The sequence below is a fragment of the Labrus mixtus genome, chromosome 4, assembly GCF_963584025.1.
Source record: "Labrus mixtus chromosome 4, fLabMix1.1, whole genome shotgun sequence".
NCBI classification, from domain to species: domain Eukaryota; kingdom Metazoa; phylum Chordata; class Actinopteri; order Labriformes; family Labridae; genus Labrus; species Labrus mixtus.
In genome coordinates this window covers 17,943,754-17,963,466 of record NC_083615.1, presented here as the reverse complement: position 1 = coordinate 17,963,466, position 19,713 = coordinate 17,943,754, and the positions used below count along the sequence as shown (strand labels likewise).

Sequence of the window (19,713 nt, the reverse complement as noted above, 5' to 3'; positions counted from 1 at the left end):
ACCCATAGGTCGGAGTCGAACCCGCCCACTTGGAGGACCGCTTCCTCCGTGTATGTGGCTTGCACCAACCACCTGGTTACTGTCGCCTCCCTTCCCTAAACTCTCACCAGAATAAATATCAGAAAAGCTTACATTCAACCTTCCTGACATAAACCACATAGCTGTCTTTAGGACGAAACTGCAAAGGTTGGAAATAATAAATAAGCTTTTACTCTGCGAACAAGGTGTTTGAACCGCTTGCTTCTAATGCAAAATGCTGCTAAACTAAACGTTTTATTCTACCTAGGTCCCAAATATAACAAAACTGCTTTTATTATTTACCTTTGCATCAATTAAATCATTTCGACTCAGCAATCAATTTCTCCAAGAGAGCATCATAAAACTCTTGGTTGTCTTTAACTACTTCCTGTGAAATCCTCAGTGTAGATATCTGTCTTACCTGTTGTTACCTGTCATGGCCACCAGAGGGCAGCAGAGGTCTTTAAAGCTGCACCGTGTAAAGTCTAAGGAAGAATTGTAAATCTCCACTAAATGACACAACTGATGAAACCTTCAGCCGAAAAAAAAAATCTGTTTAAGCTTTCAGAAAAATCCGTATTAAAATAAACAACTTTCCAAAACAGGATTAGAGATAGAACTGGTCCTGCTGGGACGGTTTGAAAGGAACATACTGGATATTTTTTTTTGCATTTTAAACCACATTAACAACAAATCATCTAAAGAGCACAACCCATTTTCTAACTTGCATCTTTTCTGTTTTGGGAATCAACGAGGAGAATTAGAATAATATGTAGATTTAGTTGTAGGTAGCATTAATCCTCACGTTAGTCTGTAGTCCTCATTCATTCTTTCTTAACCATTTTTAATTTTGAGTCAGTCGACGTGAATTCATCTTCCAGAGACTGGAAACTTGCTGCAGACAGATACTCCATCAGGGTGACAAAAGCTGCTTTCAAGGTGTTTTCCAAAACATGTCTGAGTTTCACGCGCATTAGAGGCCGAGAATATTTTACTCGTCTGGTTTTTATTTTTGGTTTTTAACGTGTTTGGTCTTGAGGTTTGTTCAGATTCGATGCAAAGGTGGTGACAGACCAAGTTTTGTTCTCTAGCGAGAGTCACATGTAGGATGTTCATAATTAAATCTGCCGATTCAGGGAGCTAATTTGACTCGTCGAGTGTCCTGAATTGATGTTTAAATCTGAATGAGTTGGTACATCTCATTTCAAGACTCTCAACAGGTCGATGTTTCTTGCTGTTTTCAGACCACACCACACATTTAACCTGACCCACTCTGCAGCGACATGGCATGGCGCGTGGTATATCTGGACAATGTTTTTTTACATTCTATCCAAAGTTTGCTGGCCTGCTTTGTGGTAAAGGTAACAGGAGGTTACATTTCGCTTCACTTCAGCTCTGAATACTTTGCTTTCAGCAAGTCTTGGTGTTCAGAGCAAATTTAATAGCAAAGTATAAAAGTTTGTAAAACGGTTTCTGTGTGCAATGGGACAAAGCCTGAAAGTCTTTCACTGAAGCTGCAAAACATCTCTCTGCAGCAACTCTCAAGTCTTTTAAAGGCGATTCTTTATCCAAATCAGAGGTTCTCTCTCTCTCTGTGTGTGTGTGCGTCTCCTCATCCGTGCCCCTGACATGGTGACAGCCAGATGTATAGTAAGACAACTCCATCTTTTAATTTCTGCTCCTTTCAACGGGAACTTTGAGGAGTTCTGAGTCCTTAAATCTCATCAGATTTCCCTTGACTCACTTTTTCTTTTCTTTTCTGTCTTTTCAGTCTTTGCACCAAAACACGAGTAACCTTTTCCATTTCTGTCGGGGTCTTTTCTTCTTCCTCTTCTTCTTCTTCTTCTTCTTCACTGCCCATTATCATCGCCTGTGTGTGCCTGTGTGTGTGTTTGTGTGTGCAGGATGGATGATTGTGTGAATGGGTTTCATTCAGACAGGCCTTCACAACAACAGGCCTTTAGTGAACTAGTCACCTCGGCCTTTCATGACTCCGTTTTTTGCAGAAGAGGTAAGTTGTGACAAACCGGCTCCCAGTCAAGGTGAATCCATACCAGTGTTTTCCTCACTGGTTATGGCGCCATAAAGGGAGGATTCAGCTAAGCGAGGTCAGGTTCAGCCATCACTTTTTCTTTTCCCACTTATTCAAAGTCACAATTAAGCTGCTGGATGCTTTTATTTGTTTTGAGTGTTTCTCTCTCGTGGTTTCTGCGGAGCCTTTGAGTGCGCTGAGTTTGAGTTGTAGGCGGTGTGTGTGTGTGAATGTGAATGCTGGTGCATCATGTTTGAGTGACGGGCCGGAGTAGCTTTTAGAGACGTGGAAATATCGGGAGTTTTTCAGTTCTGCAAAAAAGAGGCCACGCTGCTCTGGAGGCAGAAATGAGTTACATCCCGTGTTTTCATTATCAGACAAATATTTTTATGCTTTTAGGAGGACTTCAATGGAAACTGTGAGGAAAAAAGAGACCAAGTCCGACATTATACATTTTTAAGAAGTAGCTTGTTTGACACTGTCCTCGGCCTGAAACAGTTCATTGCAGCTGCTGTCTCTTTAAGGCCCCCCTCCCCACATGCCCACTTTCTTCTGATTGGCCAGCTCTCTAGAAGCCTTCCTGAGGGGGGCAGAATGCTGCAGGGCTACCAGGGGAGGGCTACTCTCCAGTGCTGGGAGAAGAGAGTCGATGTAAGAGCCGTCTTGTGAAATTCTTGGTTTCCCTGCAGACTTATCCTGATTTTAACAAATCCAGAAGGTCCTGAAAGGGTTTTTCTAGGTGATTAAATTAACTTTATAATAAATTCTGTTACAACCGACGAAACCAAAACAACGCTGGTCTAACACTGACCAGTATATGTTGTGTTTTAGTTTATCGTTCAGCAGCCGAATGTTGGAGCAACTGCAGCCAAGACGAGCGAGTAAGAGTTGTAAAATGTGGATCAACATTTCCACGACTGTAGGACATTAAAAACATAAAAGCATGTTTTCCACGCTGGCTTTGGTTTCAAAACCAGAGGCTTCTTGTATCCAGCCTTCGGGGAACATTTGTGAAAATGCTTTAAACATCATACTGCAGGGTGCATCAGTGTAATGTTACTTTAGTGTATCTCTTGTTCTGCATGGCTGAGGTTGAGGTTGAACATTTCTGCAGCCACTTTTTCAAACACGGTGACATGAAAAACCTCCAGGACGCAGCAGCTTCTTCCCTTTCTTCATTTATGTCCCTTTTTTTTTTTTTTACCTCTCCAGACGCCAGCAACAGCAGCCACGAGTCCAGAGTCGGGTCGATCAGGGAGCGAGAGAGGAAGGCTGTGGTTCCTCTGGCCGTCATCTCAACCCTCACCGTCCTCGGCCTCGTCGTCCTCATCGGCATCCTCATCTACTGGAGGTCAGTCCTGAACGTTCATTTAAAGATACATTTATTTATATACTAGTTTGGCCTCAGAGTGTTTTAGTCAATACCACAGTAACAGAGACCGAGACATACCCGAGACCAGAGTGCTCAAAGACCGAGACGAGACCAACACATTTAGGAATCGAGACCAAGTAAATATGCTTTCCATTCCAAGACGAGACCGAGACCTTCAAAAAGTGGTCTTGAGACCAAGACCGATTATGAGGGAAGAAGAAGTCCACTCCTCTCTGATGTCCGTCAGTCAACATTCAAACAGTTTTTTTCTTTCTCAAAGAGTTGTAACTGAGGTTGACAAAAAGTACAGAAATAAAAAAAAAGACGACCTGTGTTTCATAGGACAGGTGAGTGTGTTTCCAATGCAGAACTTTGCCTGCAGTTTTTGGTAATTAAAAAAGAAAGGTGATCTGATATTTTGTGCCTCGGACTTCTATTTTTGATCCCGTATAAACATGTCATTTTTGAAGTAAAGGATTTCTCTCTTTTTGAACGAGTCGTTTGAAACCTTTTTATCCTTGGTGTGGAGTTAAAGGCTTGTGATTGTCAAAAGGAGAGCAGGCGTCACCTTTTCGGTCGGATCAATCCCTAAAATAATTTCTTTGTATCTCATATTTCTATGTAATTATTATTTAACTCCAAATAATAATGTTTTTCATTAGGGAGAAAACACTTTTTATTGAAAGATATTTTTATGGGGCCTGTGTGTCTTCATAAGAAAGGACAGCTGAAGAGAGACAGGAAATGTGGGGAGGAGAGAATGCGGGTTGACATGCAGCAAAGAGCCGAGGTCGTATTTGAGGACTATGAGTCGAGGACTATAGCCTCTGTACATAGGAGACACAAAATAATCACTAGGCTATCTTGCGCCCCTAGAGCTAGAGTTAGGGCTCGCATGTCTTTGGACTGTGGGAGGAAGTCAGAGTACCCGGAGAGAACCCACTCAGAATCTGAACATGCAAACTCTACACATAAAGGCCCTGACCGATGTGGATTCGAACCAGGAACCTTTTCACTGTGAGGCAACCACGCTAACCACTGGACCACCATGCAGCCTAAAGTACAACTACGACTACGAGTAAAAAGTCTTCCCTAAAGTTTGGAAAGTCCTGCAACATCCAGGTTCTATCATTGATTTTTGTCTGGTGTGAATAATCTCTCTCACAACCTCTCAGAGCCACCACCCACTGCCGCTCGCTTTTGTCAGCATCATTTTTGATGTCTCCCGGTCGACCTTGAGTGATGTTGTTCCTCTCTTCTTCTTTTTCTTCTCTTAAGAGTTAGAGCAAAACAAAAGTTTGTTTTCTACTTCAAACATCTTTGGCTGAGGATTGAAGTGTGGGGGAGAAAAACTCTGCCTCCCACTCAGACGTTGAAATAACCAACTTGAGAACTCATGAAGGACACGCTGTAAACCCTTTCAGTCCTATTTTTCACATTTCTCATCTTGCAGCGCCACAGACTCGACATATTGTTCTTGTTTTGCGCCCTGCTTGTTGTTGTATCTCCAAGATTGAGCAGTGCTAAACCGGTAATAATCTGAGGAGGAGGGGGATTAATGCTCCTTGGAGGATGATGTACCTTGGCTGCGAGCGTCCAGAGAGGGCCGGGGGATAGAAAAGGACATCCGCCTGATTATGTCGGACAGAAGGAATCGTGTCAGCGTCTTGTAGGGCGAGCGGCAGGAGGCCAAACTACACTAATCCTGCCGCTGTTGTGTCCTTCCTCACCCCCCCCCCCCCCCTTGACAACATAGTGCTCATTTGGAAACCGCTGCTGTGCATTTGAGGTCAAGACGTTTGAGCGGATTGTGGTGACTTTACAAGTTTACAACAAGCTGAGAGATGAACAGCAAATTAGCAGGAAGCTAAGACGTTTTTAAAGGCATCTCAATCAACCAATCAACTTTATTTGTAAAGCACTGAACACACAACACAGAGGTAGAAGAGAAGAGAAAATCAGAAGTGATGAAAGGATAACACTTTATCCTCGATCTCTGCACAGACAGGTAGCCCTTTTCAGGCGGCTTTTTTCACAAAACTGATGGATAAAAAATTACATTTTTATTTTTCTGTGAATAAAGCATAAAAACAAGAGGGGGTAGGACCAGAAAAGTTTTTAACTTCTTCCTATCCCTTTTGAACATGAACTTTATTATTTGAGTTATTTATTTGTTGCTATGAATCCTGAGGATTCTGTTTGTTTTTTTCCTTTTTTATTGCGTATACTTTTTATTTTGTTTGTATTATCTTAACATTTTCAAGAAATTGACTAAAATAAATACATAGAATTAAAAGCCAATAGGCAACAGTTGGTAGGATATATACAGGTCGTTCCCCAGCCTCGGGGCCCGGTCACCTTTAGTTTGAAGGTCGGCCTGAGGTATCGTAAGTAACGACCTACCAGAGGATCTCAGGTTGCATGGGGGGGTCGTAGGTGGGTCAGGAGGTCTGCAATGTAATTTGGAGCTGAACCCCTACGAGCTTTAAAAGTGATCACAAGAGTTTTAAAATCAATCAACTGAGATCAGGAGTCAGGAGAATAACTGGAGCAGTCCTCATGAAATGATCTAGATATTTTGATCTGATATATGAATATATGAAGTGCATATTTGGAAACGGCTCGAGAAAACTTTATGTATCCCATAGGGCAGTTTGGGTTTACACTCTCCAAACACCATTCATACATTTACAAACCAACAGCAGACAGGAGTTTCTCAGAGACAATAAAGAGTCTGTATATTAACAGAGACGAGCGCTAGAAACCCGAATCTGTTCAAACATTTAAACAACAAGGAGTTAATGCTGAACAGACCGAGATTATCTTATTAAAAAAACAAACACTCGTCACACTCTCAGAGAGAATGACGGTTTGTGTTTCTGTCTCTGTGATTCCTCAGAAACACGTCTTTAATCTCACAGCTCGACCCTTTCTGCCGCCGTGATAATCCCTGATGCCCATTTCTGGCCGAAACAACGCAAGTTCATCAGAGGCCATCTCATCCGTTTAAAAACTTGTCAAGGATTAAAAGAACATCTTTTTTTTCTTGTGTTTCCGGGAAGATTAACGTGTGTTCTCCCCCCCAAAAAAAATCTGGGCCAATGCAGAGCGCCATGAAAACAAAAGCATCTTCTGCTCTTCAGCTGAGCCTCCGGTCTCTGCCAGGCTGAAATATGACATCAATGTAGATTATATTAGAGTTTAACAAAAACTGACTCTATTAACTATGTCATCTGCATATGAAACATTTATTTATTTGTATTCCTCTCTTGGAGTTTAATCTGTTAACGCAAAACAAATCAGCTTGTTGGAAACTAACATAAACTTAAGAAAAACCCTTTAACTAAATTAAAAGAAGAATGTGCAACATGTTACACATAAATATATCATAAATCCAGTCTATCCTGTGTAAATGTGTCTCTGAGTCATGACTGTCTACAATGAGTGAGAAGCTCGAGTCCCGCTGGCTGTGTTGTTGTCAGAGCCGTGTTTACATGGACGGGACGGCCGGCTCCTCCCCTTGAGTATAAAAGCTGTTTTAGTGAAGGACTAGAGAGAAGAAGAACATACTCACTGATTATTTGGATGTTAGTAAGAGTTTTTAGATCACGCTTTAGATCTTGCAATGTGAAGCTACGAGCTAACTAAAGAGCACTAACATTAGCATGCTAACACAACAATGCAGGACACAGGTGATTGCAGCTTGACACAAGAACAATTTTGTCTGCCACTTTTCTTTTAACTCATCCGGAGGCCTCAGTATGGAGGAGGTGTGGCCAAATTGCAGTTTGTTTTGGTTTCATGCTGGAGCTCAAGGGCGACATCTACTGGATCAAAAAGTCTCACATTCTTCCTTTAAAATCTCTACGATTATGTTATGAAAGGGTCTTGCAGAATTTCATGTGACTACAATACCGTTCGAGAGAGGACAGTAGTAGTGGCGACCTGCAGAAGACACAACCCGTACAGGTGCACTGGACACCTGAGATGCATCTGACAGTTACAATCTTATCCCAGCTCTCGTTGAAGAACAGACAATCCATGTTGTCTGCGTCTCCCCTGTCTTCACCCAAACATGTTTTTTTAGCATTCAAAAAACAAATTTAACCGCCGGCTCTACCGCCTTCTCTGGGCACGATGATGTTAATAAAATCCTGTAGTATGTGATGTGTAGTCTTTTAAAAATATTTTTTAACATCAGATTTTATTCTTTTGTTTTTGACTTTTTCTTAAATGTCTTTGTGTCTGCAGGGCGTGTTTTCAGACGGCTCACTTCTACATCGAGGACAGCTCTTCGCCCAGAGTCATTCAGGCTCTGTCCAACGCGGCATTAAACGACGGTAACACACACACACACACACACACACACACACACACACACACACACACACACACACACACACACACACACACGGACTGACTTATAGCTCATTAGCACCCAGACAGAACATACATAAAGCTGTCCGTACTTTATCTTCTACTTATATATTCTTTAATGTTTGTTACGACTCAGTCACAGATACATTCAAACATCAACAGAAATAAAACATCTGTTTCCATTTTTTCCCCAGATGAAGAAACCGCGTTCCCAGCGAAGGACTTTGTCAAACACGTAGCCGAGCTTCACGACACCGGCGGCTTTCAGCGGGAGTTTGAGGTACAAAGATCGATTTATTTATAAGCACTAAAATGAATCAGATATTTCACTGCTGTTTTAAAACCTGACTGCTGTGTGTTTGTTTTATGTGCACTTGTGTTATCCTGTTGTTGACTGCATGCTGCATGGCGAGCTGTGATGATGTGACACGGGTACTTTGACAAAGTGCTGCGACTTTTCAAATCCTCGGATCATTTAACAGCCTTTCATTCTGATTTATAACATTTACTTAAATCAAAGCCAGCATTCATTTATGATGTGAGCAGCGTGTCAGGTATGAAAAGCGACAACCTCTGGTCTTGAAAGATGAAGCCAATGAGGAAGTGCAAAATCCTGCAGTTCATCGAGTGTCCACTAGAGGCTGACTGCAGAAACACCAGAAGTCACATACACACCACATCCAAAAAAGCCGTTTTTACAACATAAATTAACATGTTTACATCCTGGGGCAAAAAACTAAATAGGTCTGATTAGTTATTGTCAGCATGGCACACACCTATACGGGAGCTGAATTAAAAAAAAAAACGTCTCCGTTTTGATTTTATGATCGATACGTGTTATCCATAGTTAGGCGCGTATCTGACATGATTGACAGGTGGCCGTTATGTAACCGTTAAACAAGAGGCTTAAAACCCGCCTCAGCTCCAGCTCTCAGCCTGTCGTTAGGTTGACTGAAAGTTAGACTGAGACAGCATTTCCAACATGACGGCTGCTGCCGATGAGCCTCCAGCGCCCCCTGCAGGAACAGATGGCTGATGTCACTCAGGCTTCAAACATTAATATTTACAGTCTTTTGGTAATTACACATTAATATAACACCTTTATAATACTGGTATCCAAATGCTGGCCTGGTGTGTTGGTTCAACAGCTGTGATTGGCTCAATGGCATTCAATCAATTGAATTTTTAGTTTTAAATTTAGTATTTCATCAACGACTCACTCAGTAAAACGAGGGTGTGATGAAATCGTGTTTCAGGGAAAGTGACATCCACCGGTGTGACACGCCTGGTACCAAAAATATAATAATAAAAAAGTTAAATCTAGGATAAATCTGACATTCAAGTCAAACAAACCTGCAGATTTCTTTCGTTCCCCCTCCGTGTTGGCATAAGCATGAGCTGCTCTGTGGGATGAATCCCCTCAGAGTTTCTTGTTGTCTGTGTTGTCTTGTAATTTGTATTTTTGCACCCTTTGGTTGGCTGTTTCTTTCACGGAAACGTCTTGACTGCTGCCTGCTGCTTCCTCCCCCTCGTCATTAGATCCTGAAGGAGAGTTACGAGGTAAGACGCTCTCCTCACCATGAACGCCGCTGCACTCGTAGCTCCGTGTGTTCTTTTTTTTTTTGTTCTGTGTTGTGATGCAGAGTGTTTTATTTATTGTTGAAAGATGTGAATGTGTAAAGCATGGTTTATTTTTGACATATATGTTGAACAGTCAGCCCGTTCAAACCCTCCGTCAGCGTTCACTTCCTGGTTAACATCTACGTTTGAGACTCATGAATAAAAAAGACTTCTTTTCATTTAATTATTAATGCGCATGTTGGACACTCTTATATACACCTGAGGTAAAACATGCTAGGTCGACTGAAAGTTAGACTGAGACAGCATTTCCAACATGGCGGCTGCTGCCGATGAGCCTCCAGAGCCCAATGCAGGAACAGATGGCTGACATCACCCAGGCTTCAAACACTAATATTTACAGTCTATGATTCAGAAGAACTTATCACTCACACATTATTAAACCCTCTGAATTGTTTTGATGTAATTAGTTCCCACCTTTTGTCAGTGAGGGTTTTAAGCTTTATTCTGTGTGTAATGTGTATTGTAACGTTCAGAGGCAATTCTAGAGTCGGTTTGGGCCCTAGGCAAATATTAATTGGGGGCCCCTCCAATCACTATTATATCCAGTAGTGTTTTACCCTCTTCCTCTTTATTTTTTTTTACTCCCAGACAAAGAATTCATCTTCATTTTCCTTGAGTGATTTTAATTGACAAACTAGGTTTTCACAGGAGTAATACATGCTAGATGCTAAGCAGGGCAACGAGAGTGAGTGCTGTCAGAAAGAGCCCCATTTGGGGGGTTTCCTACTATTATTTCAAAATGTATGCATTTTGGGCGACTGCTGTGGTTTAAAATTGGTCAGCCCTTGGGGGCCCCAAGCAGTTGCCTGCCTTGCTTGTTGACAAGCAGCACCTCTGGTAATGTTGTGTGTGTGTGTGTGTGTGTGTGTTCAGGAGGTTCAGGCGTGCACCGTGGACATGGGCATGACGACCGACAGCTCCAACCATCCCGACAACAAAACCAAAAACAGATACAGCAACATCCTGGCCTGTGAGTACGACTCAGTGCAAGACAACTCTGTTTCTATGTTTCATAATCCCCAAGGCAGCTACGGGCCAAACACGCTCTTCGTTTACAATAAAATACAGTAAAGTTATAGTCCGAGTTTTGATTTATTTTTCATGGAATTTTTCCTACCTGAGAGAGGTTGGCTGTGTACGGGGGGAACCCTGTTGTCCTTTAAGCGTCAGTTTTGTCTGCATTCATCTTATCAGGTGTTGTTCTGTGTTTGTGTCAGATGACCACAGCCGGGTGCGACTCTCACTGCAGGCCGACAAAGACGGGAAGACCAGGGACTACATCAACGCAAACTATGTGGACGTAAGGAACTCGTACTCGATCTAACCTGAACCTCGTTTGACATGATCATTTTTGCAGCTCTTGGCAAAAGTGAGGCCTTCGTTTTCGTTCCTGTGAGTCCAATCTTTCAAACACAGAGCGCAAACTTTTTAATTTCTATTCTCTGACACACTTCACGCTCCTCCTTGAATAATTTTTGAACCTTTTCATTAGAAAAGGCCGTTGTTAGCGAGGACCTGCGTGGCTCTCTATTATGCTTATCACAGCTCCATTCATTCCAGTGTTTTCATTGTGTGTGAAAAGCAGAGGCGACACAGTGACTGTCAGGGCCTCTCCGCAGAGCCCACACGGGTTATGAAGTTAGTCAAAAACACATTGAGGATCTCTGTGGCGCTCACACTTTGACGGCTTCCCACTGTCAGTCATGTGAAGGTTATCAAACTATTGGAGCGACTGAATGCTGCCTTCTGCTGAGAGCACATGACACTTCATTTCCTGCGCTGCTCTGAAGGGGACCCTGCAGAGGTCTCTCTTTTCTGACTGACAAAAGTTATATTTACAATCAGTGCTTCGCTCCAAAATCTGTTGTGTGAGTCCTTGAGCTCTGAAAAGTAGTCGAATGTGAATCGTCCTTCATGAAAAAATGTAGCAAAAGCAAAGAAAGTCTTTTGACTTGAGCATTGTCTGATAACCAAAAGTATTTTTGTCCACTTTTACGTAGCTGAAGTTGGTGATTTTGACTGTTGCCATCTTAGTGTTTTGGCTCCAGTGGTGAAGGTGTTTGGACGAGATGGTGGAGCTGAATAGGAGCGCCAGAACCAGCATAGTTTGCATGTTGAATCAGTCTCGATTTTAAATGTCAGTACGACTAAAACAGGACTTTTTAAATACTAGTAAAATTGTTCACTCCAAGTTTAATTTCTTAAAGGGGACATATTCTGAAAAATCCACGTCTACAGTGTTTGTGAACATATATTTGGGTAACCTGAGTGTCTACTGACCCACAAAATGTGAAATAAACCCATCCAGTCCTTTGTTTGTGGTCTGCATAAGTCTTATAACACAGAGGAAAATGCTCCGTTTCAAATGTGCTCTCCCTGTGATGTCACAGTGGGATTCTGGTAAAAATAAAAATCCCCTCCCCTCCCCTCCCCTGGTATCTCCACCCATGGACTCCGCCCCCAGCCTAGAACAAAACTTTTACACAGGTCTGACCTTTTTATTCTCTCTACAGAGGAGTGATGTCTATCGGGAAACTCAGGGGGGGCTCATTGCATTTAAAGAGACACATACACCAAAACGGAGCGTTCTGAGAGAGCTGGTTTATACAGGGTCACAAACCTCCTCTGGTGCTTGATTTATGTTATATTTTGACCAAAGCACAGCACAGATGTTTCATTTAGACCACAGGGGAATGTTTGAAAAGCTGGAAAAGGGGGACAATATGTCCTCTTTAAAGTCGGACTAACACACATAGATAATGTAGTTCAGGGTCGATTTACCTTGGCACTTATACACCTCAGACGGTGAATCATATACCAAAGAGTACGGACTAGAGAAAAAGATTGATAAAGATTGATGAATTGATTAATCTGATTTGGCGTTTTAATCTGCTGGTTTGAAGCCTTCATGTTTTTTTTCTGGCCAATGACGTGATGAGTCACTCCATGAATTATTACAAATTAAAGTTGTCCAAACAGTAACTTTGACTGAAGTACACTTTTGGTTTTTTTTGTTTCTTTTTTTGTTTCTTTTTTAGTTATTTTTTGCCTTTATTTGATTGGATTAGCTGTCGAGAGAGACAGGAAATGTTGGGAGGAGAGAGTGGGGGGGAAGGCATGCAGCAAAGGGCCGAGGTCGGATTCGAACCCTCATCCGCTGCAACGAGAACTCTAGCCTCTGTACATGGGGCGCGCGACAAAACCGCTAGGCCATCGGCGCTCCTATTTTGGGGCTTTTTTCATTTTTATTTGATGATGAAGATGAGAGAGAGAGAGCAGGGAATGACATGCGAGAAAGGAGTGACAGGTCGGACTTGAACCTGGCCTGCCCGCTTGGAGGACTAAAGTACCAAAGTTTTTCATGTCTTTTCATCTTTCTGCAGCATGGAGCTTGAAGTGGTCTCTTTGGAAATCTCTTTCATATCTGGACATTTTCTCTAAACAAATATGTTTTTGTGCATTTTTTGAACACATTAAAAAAACGGGTCCAGTGGTTGTTTTAAAATGTCTTCTGTGTTATCCGTCAGGGTTTTAAGAAGCCGCGGGCGTACATCGCTGCTCAGGGTCCTCTGAGGTCGAGCACAGCGGACTTCTGGAGGATGGTTTGGGAGCAGAACGTGTGCGTCATCGTCATGATCACAAACTTGGTGGAGAAAGGAAGAGTGAGTGACCGGATCTCTTCTGAACTTACATTTATATACATGCTGATCATCGTTAAAGGGTTAAATGAGCAATGTGTTAGATATCTAGTGAATTACATAATAAAGTGAGCTTACTATATGATGAGACATTAAGGAAACATGCTATGTTGAAGTGCTGGCTTCTCTGACAATAATGCAGCAGCCAGTATGTCCTCCTTCTAACTTTAGATTCTGGTCCTGAATGCTCTGGATTTGTTTGGACCAGAGAAGGTAGGCGGTTTTAAGGCACCCCCACACGGCCGTTTTGGACGCCCCTCGGTTTGTCAGATATGAGAGCAGTTATCAGGTCAAACCAACAGGTGTTGCAGTGATGGAAGCGGGCAAGAGAACTGGTTCAGATAGAAGTGATTGTACCCGACCTAAAAAGCCTCTGCATGTTTCTAATAAGCTCCACGAGCAGAAACGTGCTCAAACTAGGATCAATATTGGAGATGCTTTTGAAAAATGGAGAGGTTAGAACACAGAAAGGTTTACAGACCGATATTTGGATATTTTTCACTGATTTTTCCAATCATGTTCTTTACTATATCTTAAAAAATGTCAATTTCTTCCAAATCTTTTAGTTATTTTTGAGAAAAAAATCGTTTTAGTACACAGAGCGTTACATGGTAAATGATTTAGCTTGTTGAGAGAGTTACAGATGGTTTATTTTCCTCAACCTTTTTTTCTTCAGGCTTTGAATTATGTCTCATGTGGATTTTCATAATTTTGATGTGATGGATGCGTCCTCAGAGGAAGTGTGATCAGTACTGGCCGGCCGAGGTGCAGGAGGAGTACGGCGGCTTCCTGGTGACGGTGAAGAGCAGCCAAACGCTCGCCTACTACACCCAGAGGACCTTCACCATCAGGAACACACACACCAGAAAGGTCAGACATATGGGACATATGGGACATATGTGTATGTGTCATCTATTCATTAGTCACAAATGAACACATGTGGCTCTCCCGACCGATTCCAGAGGCAGTGAGTCGCTGCTGGAAGTTTTCTTTGATCACTCCTGTCTTGTCCACCTGCAGGGCTCCCAGAAGGGGCGGAGCAACGAGAGGACGGTGATGCATTTCCATTACACCCAGTGGCCCGACATGGGCGTCCCAGAGTTCGCTCTGCCGCTGCTCAGCTTCGTCCGCAAGTCGTCCAAAGCCAGGAAAGACGAGACGGGGGCAGTGGTGGTTCACTGCAGGTAACAGCTCATAAATGAGAGGAAAACATTGACTCGTTTTTTTCTCCACACCCTAACATTAATTCCTCGTTTTTCTTCTTCTCCTCTTTTGTTCCCGGGTAGCGCTGGTGTGGGCCGGACGGGCACATACATCGTCCTGGACAGCATGCTGAAGCAGATCAAAGACGAAGGGAACGTTAACATCACGGGCTTCCTCAAACACATCCGCACACAGAGGAACTACCTGGTTCAGACAGAGGTCAGACTCTGTCCACACACTCACTCAGTTCTCATAAACATGGCTTCACCATGGAAACAAGAATCGTTCTTCAGTGTAACCAACCACAGCCGTCCGTCTCCTCTTTGCAGGAACAGTACGTTTTTATCCACGATGCTCTGGTGGAAGCCATCTTGTCCGGGGACACAGAGGTGACAGGGGCTCACCTGCACAGGTACGTGGACGAGCTGCTGATCCCGGGGCCTGCAGGGAGGACGTGTCTGGAGAAACAGTTCAAGGTGAGCAGCTCAATCAGGCAGCGCTGTGCTGAGTCTTTCATGGATTTCTGTTTAAGATTCATTAGATTTAGGTGTTTTTTTCTCTTTCTTTTTTGTATTGTTTTATTTTCAAATCCCTTTTTCTGACCCTCAAGCTGCTGAATTGTTGCCAAAACAACATTTGAAATGAGACCAGAAATGAAAAGCTAATGCAAAAAAAGTCAAGGGCATTTCAGTGGAAACTGGGCTTGACTGTTTGTTTTGTAAGAAGATATATAAGGATTTAAAAGTACTTGTAATGTTGTAGTCAAGACCACACTTACCGAGACCAAGACATACCCGAGACCAGAGTGCTCCAAGACCGAGTCAAGACCAAGACCATAAATATCACAGAAAAATCATCATCTTGTGTGCAGTGGGCTTTTCACTCACTTAGACCGTAACACCTGGAAGGTTGCAGCCGTAACCGGGTGATAATGATCAAACTATGAATGAATTGAAGTGATTGGTTCTTTTAGAGAGTTGTTTTCCTTCTAATCACAGTAATGATGGTGGTCTTGACAGGTCTTGATTTAAAATCCGGAGTTGGCCCAGTCTGAAACCGGGACTGGACCGAGTGAAAATGCTTTCCATTCCGAGATGAGTCTGAGACCTTCAACAAGTGGTCTCGAGACCAAGACTGATTTTGAGTAGCCTACTACAAGACTATTCTGACTTCAACATCAGAATTTGTTTTCTTTCAAATGAAGAATAAACATGGACAATCTTCTGAGAAATAAAGAGTAGTATTTGAGATACCAAAAACCTAGTTGGATTAATGCAGATCATCCCTTACGGCACATCATCCAAAGTCCAAAGCAAACTTTTAACATATCCAGAACTCTGCTCTGCACGCCTTCTCATTCTGGACCACATCACCCCTGTTCTTCAAAATCTCCACTGCCTCTCTGTCCCTCACCTCATCCAATTAGAAATCTTCCCCCCCCCTCACCGACCTCCTCCGGCATCACACTACTTCCTGTAGTCTCAGTTCTTCTGACTAGTGTTCAAACTCTTGCAGCTCAACAAAACTTACAGATGTTTGATGTTTTCCACAGCTGGTATGTCACCCTGGATTGAAGCCGAGCGACTTCTCTGCAGCTCTGCATGAATGCAACCGCAGCAGGAACAGAAACTGCTCCGTGATACCTGGTGAGTCCAACATGATGGTCGGTTAGCCTGATGCTAACTTGATGCTAACTATTGAATATGGATGTGCATCTTAAACTGCAGTTTGCTAACATAACAGGGAGAGAAGAGAAGGCACTCCTTAAATGACTCTGACTCATGTTCTGGGTTATAAACTCTTCATTTCATCTGTTTTTTGTTTCTGAAGTCGAGAGGTCGAGAGTCAGATTGTCTACAACAGCAGGAGAAACATCAGACTACATAAACGCATCGTACATCACAGTGAGTACAAATGAGATTCTGTTCAGGTTTGACATCAATTCAAACTTGGGGATAGATTCAGGATGTTAAGCCCAGTTTGAATAGATACAAGAAGGGGGTTGGGAACCCGTGGTTAAGAGGTGTGAAATGAATCATCCTCTTTATTCTCTATTTTTAAATCATCCCAGTCAGCAAGTGAAAAAACAAACAGGGCTCTCATGGACATTAAGCTAAGGGTTCTGTTTCTGCAGGGTTACAGGCAGAGCAGTGAGTTCATCATTACCCAGAACCCTTTGCCAGGCACCGTTAAGGACTTCTGGAGGATGATTTGGGACCACAACGCCCAGGTCATCGTGTCGCTGCCGGGCGGGGTGAGTAAAATAACATGATGTAAACTTGTATGTATGTCATAACAGTCATGGGGTTAGCTTTGGGATTACTCAAATGTACCTTTATTAAACTGTGTTTTAAAAGTGATATATTAATAAAGTTTTACCTAATTACTTTTTAGACGGAGGAGGAGGAGGAGGAGAATGAGGGGGGGCAATGTGCCGTTTGGCCTCGTAAAGGTCAGCCAATCAGCTATGAGATGTTCACTGTCACTCACAGAAGTGAGACTAACATCTGTCTGGCCAACGAGGACAATGTGGCGGTCCAGGAATACGTCCTGGAGGCTACACAGGTTGGTGTCACCTGAACATGTTTCACACAGATGATGATTTGTAGCTGCAGGAGCTGGGGATCGAGCCCCCGACCTTCCGGTTGAGAGACAAACAATTCTATCACTGAACCACAGCTGCCCCAAAATCTCTAAATGTAGAAGCTATAAGAGGCTTCCCTTGGAGTTTTTGTCGTCACTGACATCTACTCTCTTTCTTGTTTATTCGACAGGACGACTTCGTTCTGGAAGTGAAACACTACCGCACCCCCCACTGGCCAAACCCAGACAGCCCCATCAGCAACACCTTTGAGCTTCTCAACCTGGTGAAAGAGGAGAGCGCCACCAAGGACGGACCGACAGTGGTCCACGATGAGTACGACGTTCTCTGATTTTATCATGCAAATATATTTTTTTAAGATTTCTCTGGCCTGATATTTCTCTTGTGTGAGGACATTTACCTGTGGGATTCAGGAAGTAATTTTATTTTTGTTTTTCCAGCGTGGGCGGCGTTACGGCGGGAACATTTTGTGCTTTGTCGACTCTGACGCGCCAGCTTAAAGTGGAGGGTTTGGTCGACGTCTTCCAAGTTGCAAAGCTCACCAATCTCATGAGGCCGGGAATCTTCAGCGACATAGTAGGGCTTTGGTTTCTCTGTACGCTGATGATTATGTGTTCTCTATTACACAGCTGGTATGACGTAGCATTTATGCTTAAAGCTTAATTATGTCTAACATCAGTTTGGGAAAGCCCTGTGACTGACTGGTGATTAGTCCAGGGTGTAACCCCGCCTCTCGCCCAATGACAGCTGGAATCAGCTCCAGCCGATCTGGATGCGGGAACAGCCATAGAGATAATGGATGCATGGGCACATAAGTACAGCGTATATAACAACTATACAGGATCTTTAGAAGGGCTCAACAACAGCATAGGGATTCAGTAAATGCATGGTAGATTGCGCAATGTTGAGCGCAACTGACCTTTATATTTTGCCTTTGCCTTCTTCTTACCGCCACCTACTGGACTGGTGGTGTAGTGCATTTACTTTTAATGCGTCGCCATAGTTCGGCCTGATTTGAATAAACTTCCTGGGACTTCAGGCCGCGGTGGAAAAGCGGACAACAATGGGCCACAGGGACCTTTGAGTTCCTTGACCTTTAGTTGCAAAAAGTCTAATTACATAACAAAAGTCTTGGTATGAAGTCTTAATTAATGGCACAGTCGGAATTAGGAGCATGACAGGAAGTCGCTAAGATACAGCAATAAGCTTGGAAAAACTGGACGTCGAAGAAGTTTTACTGTCAGATGTTAGACAGTGTGATCAGAAGTCTGACTGTTTATGAATTCCTCGATGATAAACTTGAACGTTGTGGTAATTGAAGGCAAAATTTAGGATGTAAATACTTGTCTACACGCACAGGAATCAATGACAAAGAGAGTTTTCTTGCTTTATTTTCTCCAAAGAATACAGTCACACGTCTTTGTTCCTCTCAGATCTCTTCCAGTGAAATGATTCAGAAATCACAGACCTTTAAATTCACATCATCAGAATAAAACCTGTGTACTCAAACACTGCTAAATATGACAACTGATTACCCGTCTTTTTTTACAGGAGCAGTACCAGTTCCTGTACAAAGCCATGCTGAGTCTCATTGGGACGCAGGAAGACGAGAAAACCCTCCAGTCATCCGACAACAACGGTACCATCGTGGTGGGGACGGCCAGCAGCGCTGCAGAGAGCCTTGAATCCCTGGTGTAACCGCCTCACAAAGAACTCTCGTTTCACTTTTACACATGAGCAACAGCCTTTAGTCTCTCCTCTTCAGCCACCAACAGAACTTCTCTCGCGCTGCCACTCCTAAACAATGATCGTCCTCGCTCAGGATGCCATGTCGCAGTTTGAGGCTGGCGTTTACTGAACTAGCTTCTCCGTCTTCTTCCTCTTCTCTCGATCTGGACTCCCTGCGGTTTTTGTAACGTGTGCCTTTTTGTATTTTTCATCCTGTACTTTTTAACTTTGATACAAGCTGTAGACTAACAGTCTGATGTTTTTAACTCTGTACCGCCCGCAGACGCTTCACTCGACTAACACTTTTTCCTCGACCTTTTGTATTTATTGGCACCGAGCTAAACGGGGAAACAAAAAAGGGAAAAACTGCCTCTTTTTACAACGAGAGATATTTTGTTAGCTTGTCTTTTATAGAACTCCTGCACTGAAATCCTTTCTGTAAATACCATCGCAACAGTAGCAGCAGTGTGCTGTTGAAGGGACATTTTAAAAAGGGCCTGGAATAATACAAAATAATAATAATCTAATGTAAATAATATTATAGTAATCAACTTGATGGACCAAATTTCTATTTATACGTTTAGATTTTTTATATTTGACCATTCTTAGTGCATTCAGATGATATGCTTTACTTCTAATCGTGTAGTAGGAGAACATTAATGCTTTTATATTCTGGATTTTTTTGTAACAGACTAAATGTGATGCATGGGGTACTGACATGTTTGTTTTTGTAGCTGGACATGAAACACTGCCGGATTCTTAGCTAGGGGAATAAATAAGTGGAAGACCATAAAACACAGTGGGGTCTGATTGATTTCTTTACGCTGTTTGATGAAGCAACAGCGAGATCTACTTTCAAGTTTTACAGCCTGACCTAACCAAGAAGCAACCTCCAGTGTTGAAAAATGAAAAATGAACCGGAAGTCACATACACACAACAGGCAAAAATCCATTTTTACAGCATAAATAAACATGTTTACAGCCTGGTAGAAAAAAATCAAATAGGTCTGATTAGTTATTGTCTTCACTGACACCCACTGTA

At 42.8% G+C, this 19,713-nt stretch overlaps 1 protein-coding gene and 1 long non-coding RNA gene across 6 annotated transcripts in view; both read left to right on the top strand.

Annotated features, from left to right (window-relative positions):
- Positions 1-19,470, top strand: part of ptprz1a (protein tyrosine phosphatase receptor type Z1a) — a 78,118-nt gene extending 58,648 nt beyond the window's left edge. For 4 of the 5 annotated variants that reach the window (XM_061037049.1, XM_061037048.1, XM_061037046.1 and 1 more), the window contains 18 exons: positions 3,263-3,401; positions 7,674-7,762; positions 7,994-8,079; positions 9,339-9,359; positions 10,314-10,410; positions 10,658-10,740; positions 12,968-13,102; positions 13,874-14,008; positions 14,159-14,322; positions 14,425-14,560; positions 14,671-14,817; positions 15,894-15,987; positions 16,172-16,245; positions 16,476-16,595; positions 16,736-16,906; positions 17,116-17,258; positions 17,384-17,519; positions 18,495-19,470. In XM_061037049.1, coding sequence (XP_060893032.1) covers positions 3,263-3,401; positions 7,674-7,762; positions 7,994-8,079; positions 9,339-9,359; positions 10,314-10,410; positions 10,658-10,740; positions 12,968-13,102; positions 13,874-14,008; positions 14,159-14,322; positions 14,425-14,560; positions 14,671-14,817; positions 15,894-15,987; positions 16,172-16,245; positions 16,476-16,595; positions 16,736-16,906; positions 17,116-17,258; positions 17,384-17,519; positions 18,495-18,641 — 2,117 coding nt within the window. In that variant the 3' untranslated portion in view covers positions 18,642-19,470. The remainder of the gene's footprint in view (positions 1-3,262; positions 3,402-7,673; positions 7,763-7,993; positions 8,080-9,338; positions 9,360-10,313; positions 10,411-10,657; positions 10,741-12,967; positions 13,103-13,873; positions 14,009-14,158; positions 14,323-14,424; positions 14,561-14,670; positions 14,818-15,893; positions 15,988-16,171; positions 16,246-16,475; positions 16,596-16,735; positions 16,907-17,115; positions 17,259-17,383; positions 17,520-18,494) is intronic. The other variant, XM_061037045.1, reaches the window with a different exon arrangement.
- Positions 4,593-6,942, top strand: LOC132973576 (uncharacterized). The gene is made up of 2 exons (XR_009673016.1): positions 4,593-5,813; positions 5,871-6,942. It is a non-coding gene; the product is annotated as an uncharacterized LOC132973576 (long non-coding RNA).
- Positions 19,471-19,713: the final 243 nt, after the last annotated feature.